The sequence below is a fragment of the Sus scrofa genome, chromosome X (assembly GCF_054392235.1).
Source record: "Sus scrofa isolate SSC_HxYL_T2T_F1_AM1 chromosome X, Sscrofa_HxYL_maternal_Yorkshire_Landrace_v2.0, whole genome shotgun sequence".
Taxonomy (NCBI): domain Eukaryota; kingdom Metazoa; phylum Chordata; class Mammalia; order Artiodactyla; family Suidae; genus Sus; species Sus scrofa.
The window spans coordinates 45708924-45728672 of NC_139401.1; the positions used below are offsets into that span (position 1 = coordinate 45708924).

Below are 19749 nucleotides of genomic sequence, written 5' to 3' on the forward strand. Positions count from 1 at the left end.
ATGCCAACCCAGCAAATCCTCTCCACAAAGGTAGCGAAGAGCGGAATAGGTTTATTATCGAATAAGCATTAAATCAGACCGTGAGGGGCATCACAAGCAATTCACTAAAGAGATTTCCGAGAAAGAAATCTCCTCCTTTCATAGAGTCAGGCAGATACAACCCATGACCTACATGGTCTTAAAGATAGATGATAACTTGTCTTCAGAACTTGACAGCACCACTCGCTACACACAGTTCCTCTCAAATTCACCTGGTAATTGGGGTAGCCATCTGCCTTTAGGCAAAGGAAAAATAAAACGCATATCTCTTTGACAAGCAGGTGATGACTTGGAGCCAGCCGCCCAGGTCAAATTCCTACGCAGGTGGAGATAAGGCCCAATCGCTGTTTACCTTTGCATTTCAAAGACCTGGCTCCCAGGACCTTAAGAACAGCATTCCTGAACTGTAAAACTGGCAGAAAGCCTATTTAGCTTTTTTAAAGAGTCGCAGACCTCTCCAAGGGACAGAGAAAAATTTTACGAGTTTTCTAAAGAAAATAAGAAAAAGGAGGATGGCGAGTCTCTTTCACTTGTGACACCAGGGAAAAGTAAACTTTAAAAAAAGACTTTGTGTTTACCGTACACACGCTTCCCTGCAGTTATGCCTCATCTCAGGTTCGCACTTCCCTCCCCTCTTCACCTGACCATCCCTGATTAGTCTTTGAAAATCCTTATCAACTCCATTCCTAAAGGAAGCCTCCCCAAACAGCAAGCAGGCCTTCACTCCTAGGGCCAGACCCCCCTGCCCTGGCCACACCAGAGACCCACTCTTATCAAAGGTTATGATTACAGTCTCCTAGAACCGGAAAACGCTGCAGAGATTTTTTTTTCTGATTCCAACCCATTTCAAAGACGGTAAAACTGAGACACAGGAAAGTCCCAAATGAGTAGTTGGGCACAGGGTCACTGGAGTGAAAAAGGGCCCTTGAGGATTCCCCGTTCAGATTCGGAAACTCCTAAAGTTAGCCCCTAGTGACCCTCCCCTCCCCACAAAAATAGCTCTGCTTTATTCCATCATGGCACGATTGGGGTTAAAGCCCATGGCACGCAGGTCTCTTCCCAACTGCGCCTGCGCGAGCCCGGACGTGCGAATTTGCCCTAGACCCTGACGTTTCAGGCAGCCCCTCCTAATCCGGAACACGACCCACATTCCGCGGGTCCTGCCTTGACAGGCGTGACCCTGATCCAATAAGAATGGAGGGCCGAGTCCAGCGGAGCCAATGGCCAAAGTCCGAGGGGCGGTGGAGGCGGACTCTGTGAGGAAACAAGAAGAGAGGCCCAAGATGGAGGCGGCGGCGGCTGTAGCGGCGTGACAGGTGAGGGCGGGCCCGGCAGGGTTCGGTTTCTGGAGCGACCGCCGGGCACGAGTAAGGAGCCGGGACCGAAAGCTCAGCTCCGGGATGGCTGCGCCCGGGCCTTGGCGCCCCCTGCCCGGAACCGGAGGAGTGGTTTGACCCGGGGCGAGACCATCGTCGACAGCACGGGGAGGGGGGGTAGACTGGAATAGGGGTGCAAGGCTGCGGGGGATGGTTTCGCCCGTCGCGTGTAGCAGCGCGCCTGCGCAGAGCTGAAAGGCTCTCAGTGGGCAGGGCCAGGCCGTATATGGGGCTGGGGTTGTGGTGTGTCTTGCTTGGAGTCCTTCTTAATCTCTCTAAGGTTAGGGGAAGACTTTCTTACCAGCAATGGGGAGTGCATGAAGACGGGGCTCACTCCTCTCTTTTCTTATTCTGGATCAATGTCCGACCCACTAGGAGAATGTTTGAGGATCTCCCACCCCTTACTCCTCTTTAACCACTCCCAGCCTCCTTCCAGTAGCAGCAGTGGTATGTCTGTGAGCCCTTCCTTCGTTGTCAGGGAGAGTTTGGAGCGCCCTCCACCCCACCCCCACTTTACCCCCTTGTACCTCTCATCTCGACCAGGTCTGGTGATGCTCCATGTCCCTCCTTTCCCCCATTATCCGCTCTTCTCCCCTTTACGGTCCCTGGTGATTCCCTAACACATCTCCCTTCAGCATTGTGTCTGCGGAGCCTCTGTGAACCCCCCATCACAGTCTGCTGACTGCCATTTGCCACCTAACACAGGGTCCGTGAGTCTACCATCATTACACCCCAAGGGCTTTGGGGTGCCCCCGGCGCCCTTAAGAACATTGTTTGGTGCAATGCCCCTTTCCCCCAAACTCAGGGCACCCTGTCTGTGACTCCTCCCACCCCACAGTATCTGGTAACCCCTCCTCCATGAGAAAGCCAGGACAGCCTGTTCATGTCCATTATGTACCTGACACGCCCCAGTGCAGTGCATGCTGACTTCCCCGTTAGTCCCCAGCCCAGAGACTTCGTGTGCTCCTGTGGCCTCCAGGACAGTGTGTGCTGCCTCTCTTTATGTCCTAACCCCCACCCCACCCCGCCCTATGCAGTGAAATGGAGACCTTGGCACTTAAGGGTGAGACAAACAACAGGAGGGGCTGGGCCGAGGAAGAACTGGATCCCTTGAGCTGTGTGGGTATTAGGCTACAGGGGGAGACGTGGAGCCTGGGGACTGAATGTTTTTTTGTCCTCTGCCACTTTGCTTCCTAACAATTGTTCCCGGACCACTGCATTCCGCCTCTGTCTTCCAGGAGCCCCATGGCACCTGCCCAGCCCCACCTGAGCCCGTCTTGACAAAGTCCTAGGCTCCATGGAGCCACCACGGGGCCCCCCTGCCAACGGGGCCGAGCCGTCCCGGGCAGTGGGCACCGTCAAAGTGTACCTGCCCAACAAGCAGCGCACGGTGGTGAGTCTGACGGGAGCAAAGCTGGCCAGGGGTGGGCAGGGACCCGGTTGGACATCGTGGATCAGAAAGGTGACAGGGGCTGGGAGCACGCCTTTGCCGAGGGCTGGGGACCCCGTGGGGCACCGACTCCTCACATCTGTGCGCACACGCAGGTGACTGTCCGGGATGGCATGAGTGTCTACGACTCTCTGGACAAGGCCCTCAAGGTGCGAGGTCTCAATCAGGATTGCTGCGTGGTCTACCGGCTCATCAAGGGGTAAGCGTGGCACCCCCCCACCCCCCACTGGGGGCCCAGCTGTCCATCCCATCCCGGAGTCATCTGACTCCTCCACGCTGCTGTGGCATCGTCTCCCGTAGCCTTCTTCCCTTCATTCAGTGACTCCAACTAGCCTTTGCCTCATCCCTTCATCGGCTCGCGGGCCCATAAGGTCAGCAGCTCATTTTCTTCTTGGGACTCAAGTCATCCTCTCCTCCTGGACGCCGTCTGTTTTGTTTTTTTGTTATTTCAACAGGTTGTCCGCTCTCTCCTTCCTCCGTTTCCTCATTTTCCATCTGCGGTGTGGGCCTTGCTCGCCCTCCATTTATTCCTCTGCTTTAGGGCTCCTTAACTTTGGGTTTGTTTGTTTGTTGCTTTTTAGGGCCGCACCTGTGGCATATGGAGGTTCCCAGGCTAGAGGTCCAATCGGAGCTACAGCTGCCGGCCTACACTACAGCCACAGGAGTGCCGCATCCGAGCTGTGTCTGTCACCTACACCACTGCTCACGGCACTGCTGGATCCTTAACCCACTGCGCAAGGCCAGGGATCGAACCCGCGTCCTCGTGGATTACTCGTCGGGTTTGTTACCACTGAGCCACAACAGGAACTCTGCTTTTTAAAAAAAAAAATTAAGTAATTTATTTTTTCTTTTTTGGCTGCCCTGAGGCATATGGAGTTCCCGGGCCAGGGATCAGATCTGAGCTGCCTTTGCGACCTACGCCACAGTTGCCACAACGCCGGATCTTTAGCCCACAGTGCCGGGCCAGGGATCAAACCTGCATCCCGGTGCATCAGAGACACCACTGATCCCGTCGCACCACAGCAGGAACTCCCACTTTGCTTTGCTTTATATTTGGTATTTCAGTGCCTCACCAGCTGCTGGCTCAGCACGTCGGAGATTTAGTTGTTTCTTCACTGTCTCATTTGCTCCTCATTGTGTGGTTAAGAGAAGAGCAAGGACTCTTCCTGCTGTCCTGCCCCTCCCAATCCCTTGTGGCTTTGGACGAGTCACTTCGTCCCCCTGAGCCTATTTCCTCATGTGCAGAATGGGGGAAAGCATAGTACTGATTCCTAGAGCTGCCCTGGTGAGCATGACACATGTCACCTGTTACTCCATGGATGGTGGGCTTGGAGGGACTTTTGGGGGTTCCATTCTCCCCCATGGCCCCTGTCCACCGTCCCGCTCACTCCCTTCCATGCCTTCTGCAGGCGAAAGACAGTCACCGCCTGGGACACGGCCATTGCCCCCCTGGACGGCGAGGAGCTCATTGTGGAGGTCCTCGAAGATGTCCCCCTGACCATGCACAATTTTGTGAGTGCAGGGTAGAGAGCGGGGGCAGACCGTGCACGTGGCGGGAGGGTCCCTGACCAGGCATCAACCGTCTCTGCTCTGTGGCGGCAGGTACGGAAGACATTCTTCAGCCTGGCCTTTTGTGACTTCTGCCTTAAGTTTCTGTTCCATGGCTTCCGCTGCCAAACCTGTGGATACAAGTTCCACCAGCATTGTTCCTCCAAGGTCCCCACAGTTTGTGTCGACATGAGTACCAATCGCCGACAGTGAGCCTGGCCTGGGGTGGGTGGGCAGGTGGGGTGGGGAGGACAGAGGCCCAGCCCCAAGGCTCGTACAGCCAGCTGACCCATCTTCCCTCGCTTTACACCCTCAATGCCCTCAAGGTTCTACCACAGTGTCCAGGATTTGTCCGGAGGCTCCAGACAGCATGAGACTCCCTCGAACCGCCCCCTGAATGAGCCGCTAACCCCTCAGGGTCCCAGGTAGGGGATGCCTTAGCCAAAGGGCTATTGTCAGGAGAAAAAGATCTGGAGGCCCCTGTGGACCACAAGCCATACTTTATTCATTTGTTTACTTGATGAACATTTATTGAGCACCTACAAGTGGGGTTGAGGGCATGGAGCTGTGGGACCTTGGGCAAGTCACCTAATCTTTCTGGGCCTTAGTTTTCTCATCTGTAAAGAGGGGAAAGTGACACTTTGATCACACGGGGGTCTGGTGAGGAGTAAATGAGTTAAGACATGTCCAGTGCTTACGGAGTTCCCGTCGTGGCACAGTGGTTAATGAATCCGACTAGGAACCATGAGGTGGCGGGTTCGTTCCCTGGCCTTGCTCCATGGGTTAAGGATCCAGCATTGCCGTGAGCCAGGGTGTAGGTCGCAGACGCAGCTTGGATCCCGCGTTGCTGTGGCTGTGGTGTAGGCCGGCGGCTACAGCTCCAATTGGACCCCTAGCCTGGGAACCTCCATATGCTGCGGGAGCTGCCCAAGAAATGGCAAAAAAGACAAAAAAAAAGACATGTCCAGTGCTTACAAGAAGATCTGGTACAAGATAATAAGTTCTTATTGTTAAATATGTGTATACTAACCACTTCATTAATTCCTCCAGTATAAACATGCTCAGGCCCTTCCATTTTGAAATACATGTTATTTTACCATAAATTCCTTTTCACTTCTCCTTTGTGTTAAGTATTATACTCTAGTATTTCAATATCAAAGCATATTATTGCCTTAATATATCCTAAGCTTATATAATACGCATTTTATATGCCTATATATTTTATAGCATCTGTATGATGTCTTTATGCCATTGTATTGTGTGTCATATTTGTAATGTTTTTATATGATGTCAAACACCAAACTTTATGTAATCTGTAAAATTGTAAAGTTAGGGATTTTTAATTTGGGGGCCTATATGAATTAATTATCTCTAATTGCATTTCAGGATAGGGAGGGAGCATTAAATATTTTGAAACTATGTATGATATATATCATGTATAACATACTTGAATGGGTGTATCAGCTAGAACATTATTATATAGAAGCATTGCCGTTTTAATATAGAGAACATACTGTACATTGTATGGTGCACACAAATTTGAATAGTACAGGCAGTTATATGATATATATTGCTCTGCCCCCACTCTCTGTGCGGCCGGCTGTCCCTCCTTTAAGTCTTTGCTCAAATGTCACCTGCTCAGAGAAGCCTTTCCTGACACAACCAGTGACACTTTCTGTCTCCATATGTTGCTTTATTTTTTGCTTTATTGCACCTGTCATGATTGATCATGTTAAATTTTTTTTTTTTTTTTTTTGCTTTTTAGGGCCACCCCCGTAGCATATGGAAGTTCCCAGGCTGGGGGTCGAATCGGCGCTGTAGCCGCCAGCCTCTGCCACAGCCACAGCCACGCGGGATCCGAGCCGCATCTGCAACCTGCACCACAGCTCACGGCAATGCCGGATCCTCGACCCCCTGAGCGAGGCGGCCAGGGATCGAACCCGCGTCCTTATGGAGAGACGTCGGATTGGTTTCTGCTGAGCCACGACGGAACTCCTAAATATTCTTTATTTTTCATGTCTCCCTCTCCCTGCTGCAGTCAGCCCCATGAGGGCAAGAACCTTTATTTGTTGGGCCCATAGCTTTCCTTCCACTACCTAGAGTGGTGTCTGGCACGGGGCAGGCACGCAGTCAGCGCTTCTTGAACAGACGAATAGTAGTATAATCACAGCGGACACTGACGCCGTGTGAGCTAAACACACACTCAGGACGGGGTGGGGGGCTGCTCTGCTGGTTCTCTCATTCCCTCGACAGTGATTTCACAGCCTTTCCCCTGCCAGCTCCTGCACCCAGCACCGCGACCCTGAGCACTTCCCCTTCCCTGCCCCGGCCAATGCCCCCCTGCAGCGCATCCGCTCCACGTCCACCCCCAACGTCCACATGGTCAGCACCACCGCCCCCATGGACTCCGGCCTGGTCCAGGTTGGTGTCGAGGCGGGCGGTCACCGGGGGGGAGCACCGGGCAGAGGGGAGGGCCGCCCCCGTGGTCCTCCACGTCCTCTCTCTGACTCCCGGCCCTCTTCTTCCAGCTCACTGCCCAGAGTTTCAACACTGATGGTGAGCGCCCCCCCGCTCCCTGCCACCCACACCCCTACTGAGCCCCCCCCCCTCGACCCCCGTCCCGCCCGGGGCCACTCACCGCCTCTCCACACCCGCAGCTGCTGGTAATAGAGGTGGTGGCGACGGAGCCCCCCGGGGGAGCCCCAGCCCAGCCAGCGTGTCCTCGGGGAGGAAGTCCCCACATTCCAAGTCGCCATCTGAGCAGCGGGAGCGGAAGTCCTTGGCCGACGACAAGAAGAAAGTGGTAAGCCCCAGGGGGCACCTTTGGTGGGGGCACCGCTGGCCGAGGTGACAAGGGGCGTGGGCGGGCCCCTGAGATGCCACCCATGTGGCCCACAGAAGAATCTGGGGTACCGGGACTCGGGCTATTACTGGGAGGTGCCCCCCAGTGAGGTGCAGCTGCTGAAGAGGATCGGGACGGGCTCGTTTGGCACCGTGTTTCGCGGGCGGTGGCATGGCGATGTGGCCGTGAAGGTGCTCAAGGTGGCCCAGCCCACAGCCGAGCAGGCCCAGGCCTTCAAGAACGAGATGCAAGTGCTCAGGTGAGATGGCCCGCGTGTGCGGCTGGGGGGCGAGGGCGGCGGGCACGGCCTCGGTGCCCCTCTGGGGAAGGGCCGAGCTGGGGGCCCTTCCGGCAGACACCCCCCTCCACCACCAGGTCTGTGTTGTGTCCTAACCACAGCTGTAAGCCGTTTCTCTATCAGGGAAGTCCCTTTCCCCTCGGGGAAGCAGGTATGCTTAGAGGACCTCTCACGATCTTCTTGTCCGTGCGGAGGTAATGACTGATATTCATCAGCGGCTCTGCCTCCAAAGTGTGGGTCTTTTCCGTTTGCCCGCTGTGAAATGGGTATGGCCACAGGCCATCAGTAACGTCATTGCGTGTCCTTACAGTAACAGCATAATGCGAGTTAAACCACATCACCAGGCCGGCTGGCATCCTTCCCTCTCCTGGGCTTGTCCTGCCTCATGAGTATGGTTATTGCGTTGCGTCCTTGTTATTAATTCCAGCAGTACCGTACCTCAAAGGCCAGTATTAGAGGCATAATCAGAACCATAATGGACTCCTGGGCCAGTAAATGAATGTCATTGCTCCACTTAATGCATCATTAATACTGTATTAGTTCATTCGTGCTGAGAAACCCTGGTGCTCCCGTTTGGCCACCCTAGTTACCACCCGCCCTGGGGTTGCTGGTGTCGGCTTTCCCTGGACAAGTGGGCACATTTATGTTACAGAGTGGATGTTATCATCATACTTCCTTGGGCTGTTTTCATACTCAGCCTCACAGTGGAGGCCACAGTAAGAAAACTTTCAGTCTCTGCTCCCCTCTGTGAGATGGCAGTGATTTGAGCAGGCTGGGAATTTGCCCTGCGTTAATATCGAGGAGCTCCCCAGTGGCTCAGTGGGTTAAGGATCTGGCAATGTTGCTGCCATGGCACAGGTTAGATCCCTGGCCCCGGAACTTCTGTGTGCCATAGGTGCAGCCAAAAAAAATATATTGAGGCGTTCCCACTGTGGCACAACAGGATTAGCAGCGTCTCTGCAGCTCCAGGACACAGGTTCGATCCGCGGCCCAGCACAGTGGGTTAAAGGATCCACCGTTGCTGCAGGTGCTGCGTAGGTCACAACTGCGGATGGGAGCTGATCCCCAGCCCAGGAACTCCATATGCTGTGGGGTGGCCAAAAAAGGAAAGAAAAAAAAATCGAGGCGTTCCTGTCTTGGCAGGGGAAACGAATCCAACTAGGAACCATGAGGTTGCGGGTTCGATCCTTGGCCTTGCTCAGTTAAGGATCCAGTGTTGCCGTGTGCTGTGGTGTAGGTTGCAGACACGGCTCGGATCCTGCGTTGCTGTGGCTCTGGCACAGGCCAGCGGCTACAGCTCGGATTCGACCCCTAGCCTGGGAACCTCCATATGCTGCGGGTGCAGCCCTAAAAAAAAAAGACAAAGGACAAAAAAAAAAAAAAAAACAAAAACAAAAAACAAAAAGGAAACCATAACCTGACTGCTGTAAAGAGCATGGTTATCCACTCTGATGTGAGCAAATCGAGCAGCATCCTTGATGTTCCTTGTGTTTATGTCACCAATGTAACTGTAGTTAATGCTTCTATGAAGAGTGAAGGTTTTCTTCTAAATGAGGGTGGCTCTGTTCACACAGGACAGGGTTTCTGTGAGGTAGTCCCAGCTACCCAGTAGCGATAGCAGCAAGGACAGTGGCATTGTCAGGGTGCTCGCTTGTGTTCTGCTGTTCTAAGGACCGTACAGGTTATTTATTCAACATTCTCCTCCCAATACCCCTGTCGGGTAGCTCATATAATTATCACAGAGTCTTAGCTGGGGAAAACAAGGCACAGAGAGGTTACTTGTCCTCCCTGAGATTGCACAGTGAGTACCTGGGGAAGCCAGGATTGGAACATGGGATCTAATCTGAGCCCAAACCTCAAGCTCTTTTATCTCTAAGCCTCTCATGATTAACAGGATATGATCACACGTCCCTGATTTTTTTTTTTTTTCGGCTGCCCTGCGGCATATGGAGTTCCCAGGGCAGGGATCAGATCCAAGCCACTGTTGCAACCTATACCACAGCTTTGGCCACGCCAGATCCTTAACTCACTGTGTCAGGCCAGGGATCAAACCTGCGTCCTCGTGTTGCAGCGCTGCCGCCAATCCCGTTGCACCTCATCAGGCACTCCCACTGATATTTTTACCCAGCACATATCAATATTATGTTGATACATCACTGGAGGAGGTTGCTAGTCCACTTCCTCATCTTGCCTCATCACATGGTCACAGGCTCAGGTCATGGTCAGGGTCAGAGGGGTGGCAGGTGTTGTGATGAACTCGCTCCTGGTCAGTAGGGGGTCAGGGTGGGGGCGGTAATCCCTCCCTCCTGCTTTTGTTGGGAGACTTGGATGAGGAAGCTCCGGGCATGAGCCCCCAGGTTGGAATCATAGCCCAGCAAACGTCACTCACAAGTGCCTTGAATCTGGCCACAGTCTGGCCCTGTGCCTCCCAAAAGACAGGGTGGGAATGACGACAGAAGGAGCAGTGGACAGCGCCCTTCCCGATGCTCGATGCTCGGGAAGTTGCCGTTTGCCTTCCCTGCCCTGATGCCGCCCGCCCTGCCTGCAGGAAGACGCGGCACGTCAACATCTTGCTGTTCATGGGCTTCATGACCCGGCCCGGCTTTGCCATCATCACACAGTGGTGCGAGGGCTCCAGTCTGTACCACCACCTGCACGTGGCCGACACACGCTTCGACATGGTCCAGCTCATCGATGTGGCCCGGCAGACTGCCCAGGGCATGGAGTGAGCGGCCTGGCCCGGGCACTAGGGAGGGGTCGGGGGGTTGCTGGAGTGGGGAGATGAGGTGGCCTCCAGACAATCCGCCCTCTGCTTCTACCCCCCATAGCTACCTCCATGCCAAGAACATCATTCACCGAGATCTCAAGTCTAACAGTATCCAGCTGCCCCTGTGTAAGGGCTGGGGTGGGGGGCATCAAACAGGAGGGCTTGGAGGGGTGGCTCTTATGGGGAGGCTTTCTGGGGGAGAACAGAAGGGGCACTCAGGTGGCATTTCCCTTTGCCAGGTGCCAGAGCTGGAGCTGGCGAGGGGCCTCTAATGGGGGGGGGGGGTCTCTGGGTCACAGGAGTCAGAGTGGTGGCCAGTTCCAGTGCTGTCCTCTGGGGACCCTGGTCAGGGCCTGCGGGGTGGCCGTTGTGGAGGGCATTATGGGGAGTTCCTGATCCGTGTTGCAGGCGTGGTGGGTGTCGGTGCCATTAGAGGAGCTTCCTGGTCAGGAAGTGATGCGGGGGGTGGGGGGTGAGGGGGCAAGCGTAGGGGACATTAATTGGAGCTCCCCACCCAAGTCCAGGTCGTGGCTAGTCTGTGTGACACTGGGGGGCTTCTGGTCAGGGGAGCGGCGTGACTGGTGCGGAGGCATCAGTCGGGGCGAGTCGCAGTGGTGATCCTTGACCCCGGCGGACATCTTCCTACACGAGGGCCTCACGGTGAAGATCGGGGACTTCGGCCTGGCCACAGTGAAGACGCGGTGGAGCGGGGCCCAGCCCTTGGAGCAGCCCTCGGGCTCCGTGCTGTGGATGGTGAGTTGGGCCTGGCTAGAGTAGGGGCACGTGGGGACATGGGTGGCTGGCGAGGATGTGGGAGGCCAAGTGGGGACAGGGATACCTGGGCCAAGTGTGGGTGTGTCTGGACAGCTCACGTTTCGCCCCAGGGTGTGTGGCTCTGCGTTACACCCAGTGTGGCGAGTGGGATCTGGGCCTCCGGGCCAATCTTTTGCTGACCTCCTGTTCCTCCTGCCTGGTCTGGCCTCTTGAAGGCGGCTGAGGTGATCCGGATGCAGGACCCGAACCCCTACAGCTTCCAGTCTGACGTCTATGCCTATGGGGTGGTGCTCTACGAGCTCATGACCGGCTCGCTGCCTTACAGCCACATTGGCAGCCGTGACCAGGTGAGCCCCGCACCTCACCTGCCATCGCCCACGCCGGGGCATCCCCTCAGCCTCCAAACCTCGCATCTCCTCCGCACAGATCAGGAGACCCCATGTTTTCTGGGCTTCTCATGTTTTCTCATGTTTTCTGGGAATTCTCATTCCCAGAATCCTCTGGGTCTCCCATACCCAGAATTGCCCTGGGCCCCCCCAGCTCCCAGAGTCCAGATGCACAGTGGTCTGGCCTGGGTGCTCAAAATTCCCAAACATCCCCAAAGGCCAGACTCCCATTTCTTCCAGAAACAATCCCTTTGTGCTTCTAAAATCCTCAGATACCCACAACCATTCAGGCCATGGGTATCTGGCAGGCGGGGGTCCTGGAAGCCAAAGTGCTTTAGGCCCCAGACTCAGGGTTCTCCAGGTTCAAGCCCTGGAATCACTCAGACCCTGGGTCAGAAACCCAGGGTCCTCTAGGCTCCAGGTACCAATAGTCTTTGGGTCCTGTGCACCTGAAGTCCGCCAGGCCACGTGGAGCCATAGTCCTCCAGGGAAAGACAAGCTCCTGAGGGCTAGAGTCCTTTTGGTCCTTCCAAGCCCAGAACTTCGTGTTTCCCCCAGACTCCATGCTTTCCAGGCCCCTGAGCACCCTCGAAACCTGTGGAGCCCTTAATCCTCTGGGCCCTGGACACTTAAATCCCCGACTTCCCCCAAGCTTAAATCCCTCGGTTCTGTCAGCAGAGAATCCCTCCGAGTCCTCAGAGACCCAGAATCCTTAGCTCCACAAGATACCCACCATCCTCCGGGCTCCCATACCCAGAATGCCCCAGTTCTCCAAAAAGGAGCCCCCCAAGTCCCTCAAGACCCAGATTTTCCTGGCCTTCTCAGCCTCGATCCCCGGGTCACTTCACTCTGGCCCTTCCCCGCCAGATTATCTTCATGGTGGGCCGTGGCTATCTGTCCCCGGACCTCAGCAAAATCTCCAGCAACTGCCCCAAGGCCATGCGGCGCCTGCTGTCTGACTGCCTCAAGTTCCAGCGGGAGGAGCGACCCCTCTTCCCCCAGGTGGGCCAAGGAGGAGGGCTGGACTACCTGGGGAGGAAGCTTCTGAGGAGGAAGGCTCTTGAGGTGTGAATGTGAACTGTGTGTCTTCAGGGCTCCAAGGTGTGTGTGTGTGTGTGTGTGTGTGTGTGTGTGTGTGTGTGTGTGTGTCTCTCTCTCTCTCCAGGGCTCCAAGGTGTACAGGTTGTGTGTGTGTGGGTGGGGGGGGGGGGGTTTCCCCGTTAGGCTGGGGCCTGGGGTTGCCGGAGTGGCCATGAGGCTCTGGACACCCCTCCTGACCCACCCCTGCCCCCAGATCCTGGCCACGATTGAGCTGCTGCAGCGGTCACTCCCCAAGATTGAGCGGAGTGCCTCGGAACCCTCCTTGCACCGAACCCAGGCTGATGAGTTGCCTGCCTGCCTACTCAGCGCAGCCCGCCTTGTGCCTTAGGCCCCACCCCCAGCCACCAGGGAGCCAATCTCAGCCTGCCACGCCAAGGAGCCCTGCCCACCAACCAATCAATGTTCTGTCTCTGCCCTGATACTGCCTCAGGATCCCCCATCCCCGCCCTGGGAGATGAGGGGGTCCCCATGTACTTTTCCAGTTCCTCTGGAATTGGGGGACCCCCCAAAGACTGGGACCCCTGCCTCCTCCATAATTGGGTTTGTTCTTGGCTTTGGGGATACTTATAAATTCAGGGGCTCCTCCATCTCCAATGGCTGGGATTTGTGGCAGGGATTCCACTCCGAGCCTCTCTGGAATTTGTGCCTGATGTGCCTTCCACTGGATTTTGGGGTCCCCAGCACCCCGTGTGGATTTGGGGGGGTCCCCTCTGTCTCTCCCTCACCATTCAAGGACTCCCCTGTTTCTTCACCAAGAAGCACAGAATTCTGCTGGGCCTTTGCTTGTTTATTTTGTTTCCCGACTCTTCTCGTGGGGTTCAGAGCCGCTGAGGGGTGAGGGTGAGTCCAGGCAAGGAGTGGAGGTTGGGGGTAGGTGCGGACCACACAAACAGCGCCACTGCACGCATCACCACAGGCGGCACGATGAACGAGGACCACATATGCCAAGCACGGCACGAGAGGAGGCCACGTCAGTCACAGACACAGACACCACGGCAAAGGTGGGCAAGTGGGGGACCACTGGCCCGCTGTGTGCAAAGGATTCTGGGAGGTTGGGTGGGATTTGCATATTTAAAGACAGCTGTCAGAGGCAGGAAAGTGGGGCTAGGGTCCCTGGGGCACCGAGGGGTCCTAGCAGTGGGAGGAGCTCCCAGTGTGTTGAGTAGGGTGGCCGGGGGTTGGGGGTTGGTGTCCAAGGGAAATCCTTGTGGGGCTGGGCGGGGGGCATTTGAAGAGCTGGATCTCCCGCAGTGGGAGGTCACAGAGGGGGTCTCAGAGGGAGGGGTTTCTTAAGGATTTTAAGGATTGGGGAAATTCTGATGGGGAACAAGGTGTGCTGGAGACATCTGTGACCAGGAGTGGGGTTTTCCAGGAATTTCAGGGCTCCAGGAGGGGTTGCCTGGAGTTTGGGTGCTTCCAGGAAGGAAAACGCACTCGGGGGGGACCGGGAGTGGATGTCTTCAGGAATGCTGAGGTTCTCAAACTGAGAAGTAGGGCTTGGGGTGAGCGGGAGGGGGCTTTTGAAAGGACATGGGCATTCCGAATGTGAGAAGTGGACTTAGGACCAGGAGCGAGGTTTCCCCAGGGACTCGGGCTTTCTGAGGAGTGAGAAGAGGGGTCTGGGCGATCCAGGAGCGGGCTTCTCAAGGGGTGAGACTCCAAAAGTGAGAAATGGATTCAGGGCCCAGACGGGGGCTGCCCAGGGAAGTGGGGGCTCTCGGGGTGGGGTGTCAGTCGGAGAAGAGGCTGGCGAAAGACTTCCTCAGGCTGCGGATGGTCTCAGCTTTCACCTCGTCCTGGCTAAGGCTGGGCCTGGGCGGGGCTGGCTCTGGAAGGTTGAAGGCATTGGTCAGAGACTGGGATTTGCTAGAGAGAAACAAGGTGGAGGCGTGGGAGGAAGGGGGTGAAGAGGAAGGGAGGAAGGGGAGAGAAACACAACGTTACCCCAGGCCCGGCCCCAGCCCTGCCCCTCTGGTCCTGGGGCTGTGCCTGTGACGCCCCCCACCCCCCCACCAGCAAGGGCCTGGACCCTGCCGGACTCTCAGGAGGAGTGAGGGAGGCCTGGGCCAGGCTGGGCGGACCTGAGTCCGAGGTGAAGAAGCCCGGGATTGATGGGAAGCATCCTGGGCTGAATCTTCTCTTGAGATTCTAGGCTAGACTGCGAGGAGTTTGATAGAAAGGTGACATGATGAGCAGGGAGGTGTCCAGGCTAAGGCCGAGGTGTCCAGAAAGCGGGCGGGGTGGGGCTTGGACCCAGAACAGGCTGGAAGGGGACAAGTGTAAGGGGGTGCGGTCGGGAGGGGGGCAGGGAGGACCTTCTGAGCTAAGGAAGGCGGTCTGGAATGGGCCAGAAGCGGCAGAGAGGATGCTCGGTGTGATGTGGGGAGAAACTGAGATGGACCGAGAGCATTTAGGGGCGGATGAGAAGGGAGCCTGGACGGGAGGAGGCAGAGTAACATAGGAGGACCATGTTGGGGAGGGGGCGCGAGGAGTGTGGGGGTGCAGATGGGGGGATTCAGGTAGGGCAGGAGGAGGATTCGGGGGGCAGGGGAGTACTGGAGGAAGGTCAGCAAGGCATCTGAGGGGGGCCGCGAGGGGCTGGGGGCATTTTCCCAGGGCCTCCTGGGCAGAGTCTGAACTGAAAGAGTGTGTGTGTTGGGGGGCTTCTCTGGGAGTCTGGCTGGGGGGATTTGGAGTCTGAACTGAAAGAGTGTGTGTGTGTGTGTTGGGGAGCTTCTCTGGGAATCTGGCTGGGGGGATTTGGAGTCTGAACTGAAAGTGTGTGTGTGTGTGTGTGTGTGTGTGTGTGTGTGTGTGTGTTGGGGGACTTCTCTGGGAGTCTGACGTCTGAACTGAAAGTGTGTGTGTGTGTGTGTGTGTGTGTTGGGGGACTTCTCTGGGAGTCTGACGTCTGAACTGAAAGTGTGTGTGTGTGTGTGTGTGTGTGTGTGTGTGTGTGTGTGTTTGGGGACTTCTCTGGGAGTCTGACGTCTGAACTGAAAGTGTGTGTGTGTGTGTGTGTGTGTGTTGGGGGACTTCTCTGGGAGTCTGACGTCTGAACTGAAAGTGTGTGTGTGTGTGTGTGTGTGTGTGTTGGGGGACTTCTCTGGGAGTCTGACGTCTGAACTGAAAGTGTGTGTGTGTGTGTGTGTGTGTTGGGGGACTTCTCTGGGAGTCTGACGTCTGAACTGAAAGTGTGTGTGTGTGTGTGTGTGTTGGGGGACTTCTCTGGGAGTCTGACGTCTGAACTGAAAGTGTGTGTGTGTGTGTGTGTGTGTGTGTGTGTGTGTTGGGGGACTTCTCTGGGAGTCTGGCGCCGGATCTCTGCGATGGAGGGCAGGCGCCTCCTTGAGCTGGGAGGGGTCTGGCCCCGACTGGAACTGGAGAGCGAGCTCTCCGGACCCCTGTTACGGGACCTGGCGCTGAGCAGCCTGGGCGCTGGGGCTGCCCTCCTGGTGGTGCAGAAGCCCGTTTTGTGAGCAGTGAGGCAAAGGCTGCTGTGGGGTCCCCTTACTTGAGCTGGGGGTGTGGGGGTCCCCCGGCAGCAGCAGCAGCAGCAGCGGCAGCAGCAGCAGGCGGTGGCACGTCCTGGCTAGGTTTCTGTGCCAGCTGTGGCTTGGTGGGACGTCCAGCAGGGCCTGGGCCACTGGGTCGCGGCTGCTGCGTGGTGGGTGGCCCAGTGCGGGGCATGGGACCCGCCTGGCTGGCCTGGCGTGTGGGGCCGGCGGGGCCTGGGGGTTTCTGGGGTGGGCCCTGGCGCTGCTGACCACCCGGTGGAGCCCCCGAGGCCTTTGGCGGAGCCTGACCAGAGACAGATGTCTGCCGAGTAGCCTGTGGTGGGCCCGCCTGGCGCTGGGGAGATGGGGAGGCAGGTGGGCGAGCTGCTGGAGGTGCCCCAGGTCCTCCCGCCACTGGCCGGGATTGGCGGCCTTGACCCTGGGTCAGCTGGGTGGCCTGGGATGCAGGCTGCTGGGGCGCTGATGTGGGACTTGGCAGGCGCTGGGGCAGGGGGCTGCCGGCTGGGGGTCCAAGGCCCGAAAGGTGCTGCTGGCCCTGCGGGGTCGGGCGCTGCTGCAATGGGGGTCCCTGGCGTTGGGGGCCTGGGCCCGGCTGTGGAGGGCCACCTGAGGGACAGAGAGAGGGCACATGTGAGAGCGAGCAAGTGAGAGGTGGGGGGATGCCGGGACGATCGGGGCGGGCGGGGGGGCTGGTGGCCGGCCCCCCACTTACCCTGCGGTGGGGGTCGTTGCTGAGCCGGGGGCCCCGCGGGCTGCTGGGAGGTCTGGCGGCCCAAGGGCAGGGCCCCTGGGGACGGCGTCTGCGGCAGAGGAGTGGAGCAGGAAAGGTTAAAAATAGTTACCAGCCGGCGCAGCATCAGCCAATCAGAATGACACGGGTTCCCTGTGTGCTGGGTGTTGCCACATTTGCGGCGGTGGGGCCGCTGAGCTGAGGGGCTGGCAGGTTGTTGGGTGGGGGACTCTTTCCCAGGGGAGGGGTCAGGAGGCACTCAGGGAAGTCAGGGTAGCAGCTCCGTATCAAGTGTTTAAATAGTAATTGCCATGACCCCGGGGTGTCAGGGCTGGTGATCCCCTCAGCCTGCTGATTATCAGCATGACCAAGGGCTGGCCTGCCCGCCACTAGCCCCCGAGGGCCAGAGCCAGGGGCCTGACCTGGCTGTGGGAGCCCCGGCCGGGGGAGGCATCCCGCTGCCGCTGCCGGGGCAGGGCCTGGGCCATCTTGTTGACCACGAGCTCCACGATGAGCTGCTTGTCCTCATCCTGGTGGTCCCCGATGAGCGGCATGGAGGAGCCCACCACCTGGGGGAGAAGGGATCCAGTGAGGAGAGAAGCAGGAAGTGCATGTGAGGGTGACCGACAAAGTGCTTTAAGTTGGGAAAAGGCACGACTGGCGGCTGCCCAGAAAACCAGCTTCAGTTCGAGAGGCGGCGATTATGCAGTGTGAGGAGGGCTCATCTTGTACAGTTTTGGATGGGACCAGCAGGGGTGGGCAAATGAGCGCCCCCCGACCCCTGCCCAGATCCTGCCCGGCACCTGTTTCTGTCAGTTCCTCCCACCCCCGCCCCTGCAGCCTGAGCCAGGGATGGCTATTACATTTGCTAATGGTTGGGGAAAAAAAAAATCAAAGGATTTCATGACATGTGAAAATGATATGACACTGAAATTTCAAAGCTTCCATACACCAAGTTTCATGGGAACATAGCCACCCGTACTTTTTTTTTTTTTTTTTTTTTTATTGTCTGTGGCTGCTTCTGTAGAATTGAGGAGCCACAACAGAGACTGCAGTGGCCTACAAAGCCGAAAATACGAACTGTCTGCCCCTTGACGGAACAAGTTTGCCAGTCGGTGCTTCATAGTTTGCTAGGTGCTTTGTCCTTTACAAAGAACTTTGTAATTTATGTGGTACTTTACAGTTTACAAAGCTCCTGGCCCTCTCCAAAGGACGGCTGCATATACAGCGTGTTTTACTTTAGAAAGTGCCTGGCAAAGGGCACCATGGTTACAAGATGCTCTGCCATGTGCAAGCACCACGACTTACCAAGCACTCCAGATTTCAAGGTATCTTACAGTTTACAAATTGCTTTACGGTTTTACATGGGGTGCTGCTCCTTAGAAAGAGCTTTAGAATTTTGAAAGTGCCTTGTTTCAACAACAAGGACTTCCCAGTTTACAGAGCTCTTTTTTTTAAAAAAAAATTATAAAGCTCTTTGCTATTCACCAAGCTGTACCTTCCTAAAATACTTGTTTCCAGAATGCTTTCATGTCAACCACTACTCTTTGTAAGATTCTTTGGAAGTTGCCAGGCTAGGGGTCGAATCAGAGCTACAGCTGCCGGCCTACGCCACAGCCACAGCAATGCAAGATCCGAGCCATGTCTGTGACCTACACCACAGCTCATGGCAACGCCAGATTCTTAACCCACTGAGCGAGGCCAGCGATCGAATCCGCCACCTCATAGTCCCTAGTTGGATTCATTTCTGCTGCGCCATAACAGGAACTCTTGTAAAATTCTTCATAGTTTACAAAGTACTTTGCTGTTGGCCCAGGACCTGTCAGTTCACAGAACACTTTAAGGATTACTAAGCGCTTGGTCATTTACCAAGAAGTCTCAGTTTCTAGAGGACATTACAGTTTAACAAGTGTTTTGTTCTTCACTAAGGATGTCCCAACTCACAGAGCAGCTGAGAGTACTCAGTCTTTTGCCATTTGCCAAGAGTGTCCTAGTTCACCAGGCACTTTGCTAAACATCTTGCCATTCACGCAGGGCTTTTTGGCCCTGGCGTGCTTCACAGTTGACAGAGTGTTGCTGCCCTGCACCTGCTCCCCCCTCTGTGCCCCCACCAATTCCGGGGGCTCCCACCTCGATGATGTGATCCCTCCCGTCCTTGCCATGCAACGCTTCCACTGCACAGATGTCCAGTCCCCCAAAGATCTCCGAGCACGTGTCCACCCACAGCTTGTACCTGCCAAGACACGAGGCAAGGAAGCCTGTCAGTGCCTGATGCAGGCGGCCACGCTTCCACTCTCCTCCTCCCCCCCTGCCCCAGTTCAGGCCGCCCACCTGTCAGACATGGCAATCTGCTCAAGCATCGCGGAGCCGGTGTTGGTCTTCCAGTTTCCTGACACCGACGTCCTCCTGGAGAACAAGGGGAGACAGGCTCAGGGGGGCCTGGGCCACACAAGGCCGGGCAGGGGTCCCCTACGCAGACCCTGGTCTCTCCACTTACATGTAGGCCTTGTAGTTCTGCCCAATCTTCTGGACACGCACATCGTATTTGGCATCAATGAAGGGCTCGGCAGTGGCATATGTCTTGGTCAGAGCCACGACACTTGCGATGTCCTGGAAGTCGTGCTGGTTGTCCACCTTGACCTGTGCGGGGCGGGGCAGGGGGCAGGGCGTGGTCAGGATGGAGCAGCAATGGGTAGCAGGGTCGCCCTGGGGCACATGACACAGGCGAGCTGAGAGCATAAAAATCTGGTGGCCACCCCAAGGCACTCAAGCATGTGTTAATTGTGGGTCTCCTGGTTTTCACACGTACACACAGACACCAAATCGGGTGTGTATGATTCTTTGAATACACTAAAAATTGTTATCTAGAATTGTTTAAATGGGCAAGTTGTATGGCATGTGAATTCTATCTCAATAAAGC

At 56.3% G+C, this 19749-nt stretch overlaps 2 protein-coding genes across 7 annotated transcripts in view; one reads left to right on the forward strand and one right to left on the reverse strand.

The window, feature by feature from the left end:
- Positions 1 to 1304: 1304 nt before the first annotated feature.
- Positions 1305 to 13357, forward strand: ARAF (A-Raf proto-oncogene, serine/threonine kinase). 5 transcript variants are annotated; one of them, XM_085006354.1, is made up of 17 exons: positions 1620 to 1862; positions 2453 to 2534; positions 2654 to 2808; positions 2961 to 3064; positions 4275 to 4377; positions 4468 to 4622; positions 4740 to 4838; positions 6693 to 6834; positions 6942 to 6969; positions 7071 to 7216; positions 7312 to 7514; positions 10102 to 10278; positions 10382 to 10428; positions 10955 to 11073; positions 11310 to 11441; positions 12348 to 12482; positions 12775 to 13357. In XM_085006354.1, exons 3-17 carry the CDS (start codon positions 2713 to 2715, stop codon positions 12907 to 12909), a joined length of 1821 nt encoding a protein of 606 aa, XP_084862480.1. In that variant the 5' UTR covers positions 1620 to 1862; positions 2453 to 2534; positions 2654 to 2712; the 3' UTR covers positions 12910 to 13357.
- SYN1 (synapsin I) overlaps positions 13351 to 19749 on the reverse strand; it is a 51977-nt gene continuing 45578 nt past the window's right edge. Inside the window, exons 7-13 of one of the 2 annotated variants that reach the window (XM_005657788.2) lie at positions 19327 to 19469; positions 19161 to 19235; positions 18960 to 19062; positions 17252 to 17398; positions 16812 to 16899; positions 16096 to 16705; positions 13351 to 14409 (exon numbers count right to left, since the gene is read on the reverse strand). In XM_005657788.2, the coding sequence (XP_005657845.1) occupies positions 14382 to 14409; positions 16096 to 16705; positions 16812 to 16899; positions 17252 to 17398; positions 18960 to 19062; positions 19161 to 19235; positions 19327 to 19469 (1194 nt within the window). In that variant the 3' untranslated portion in view covers positions 13351 to 14381. 2 annotated transcript variants of the gene reach the window in all.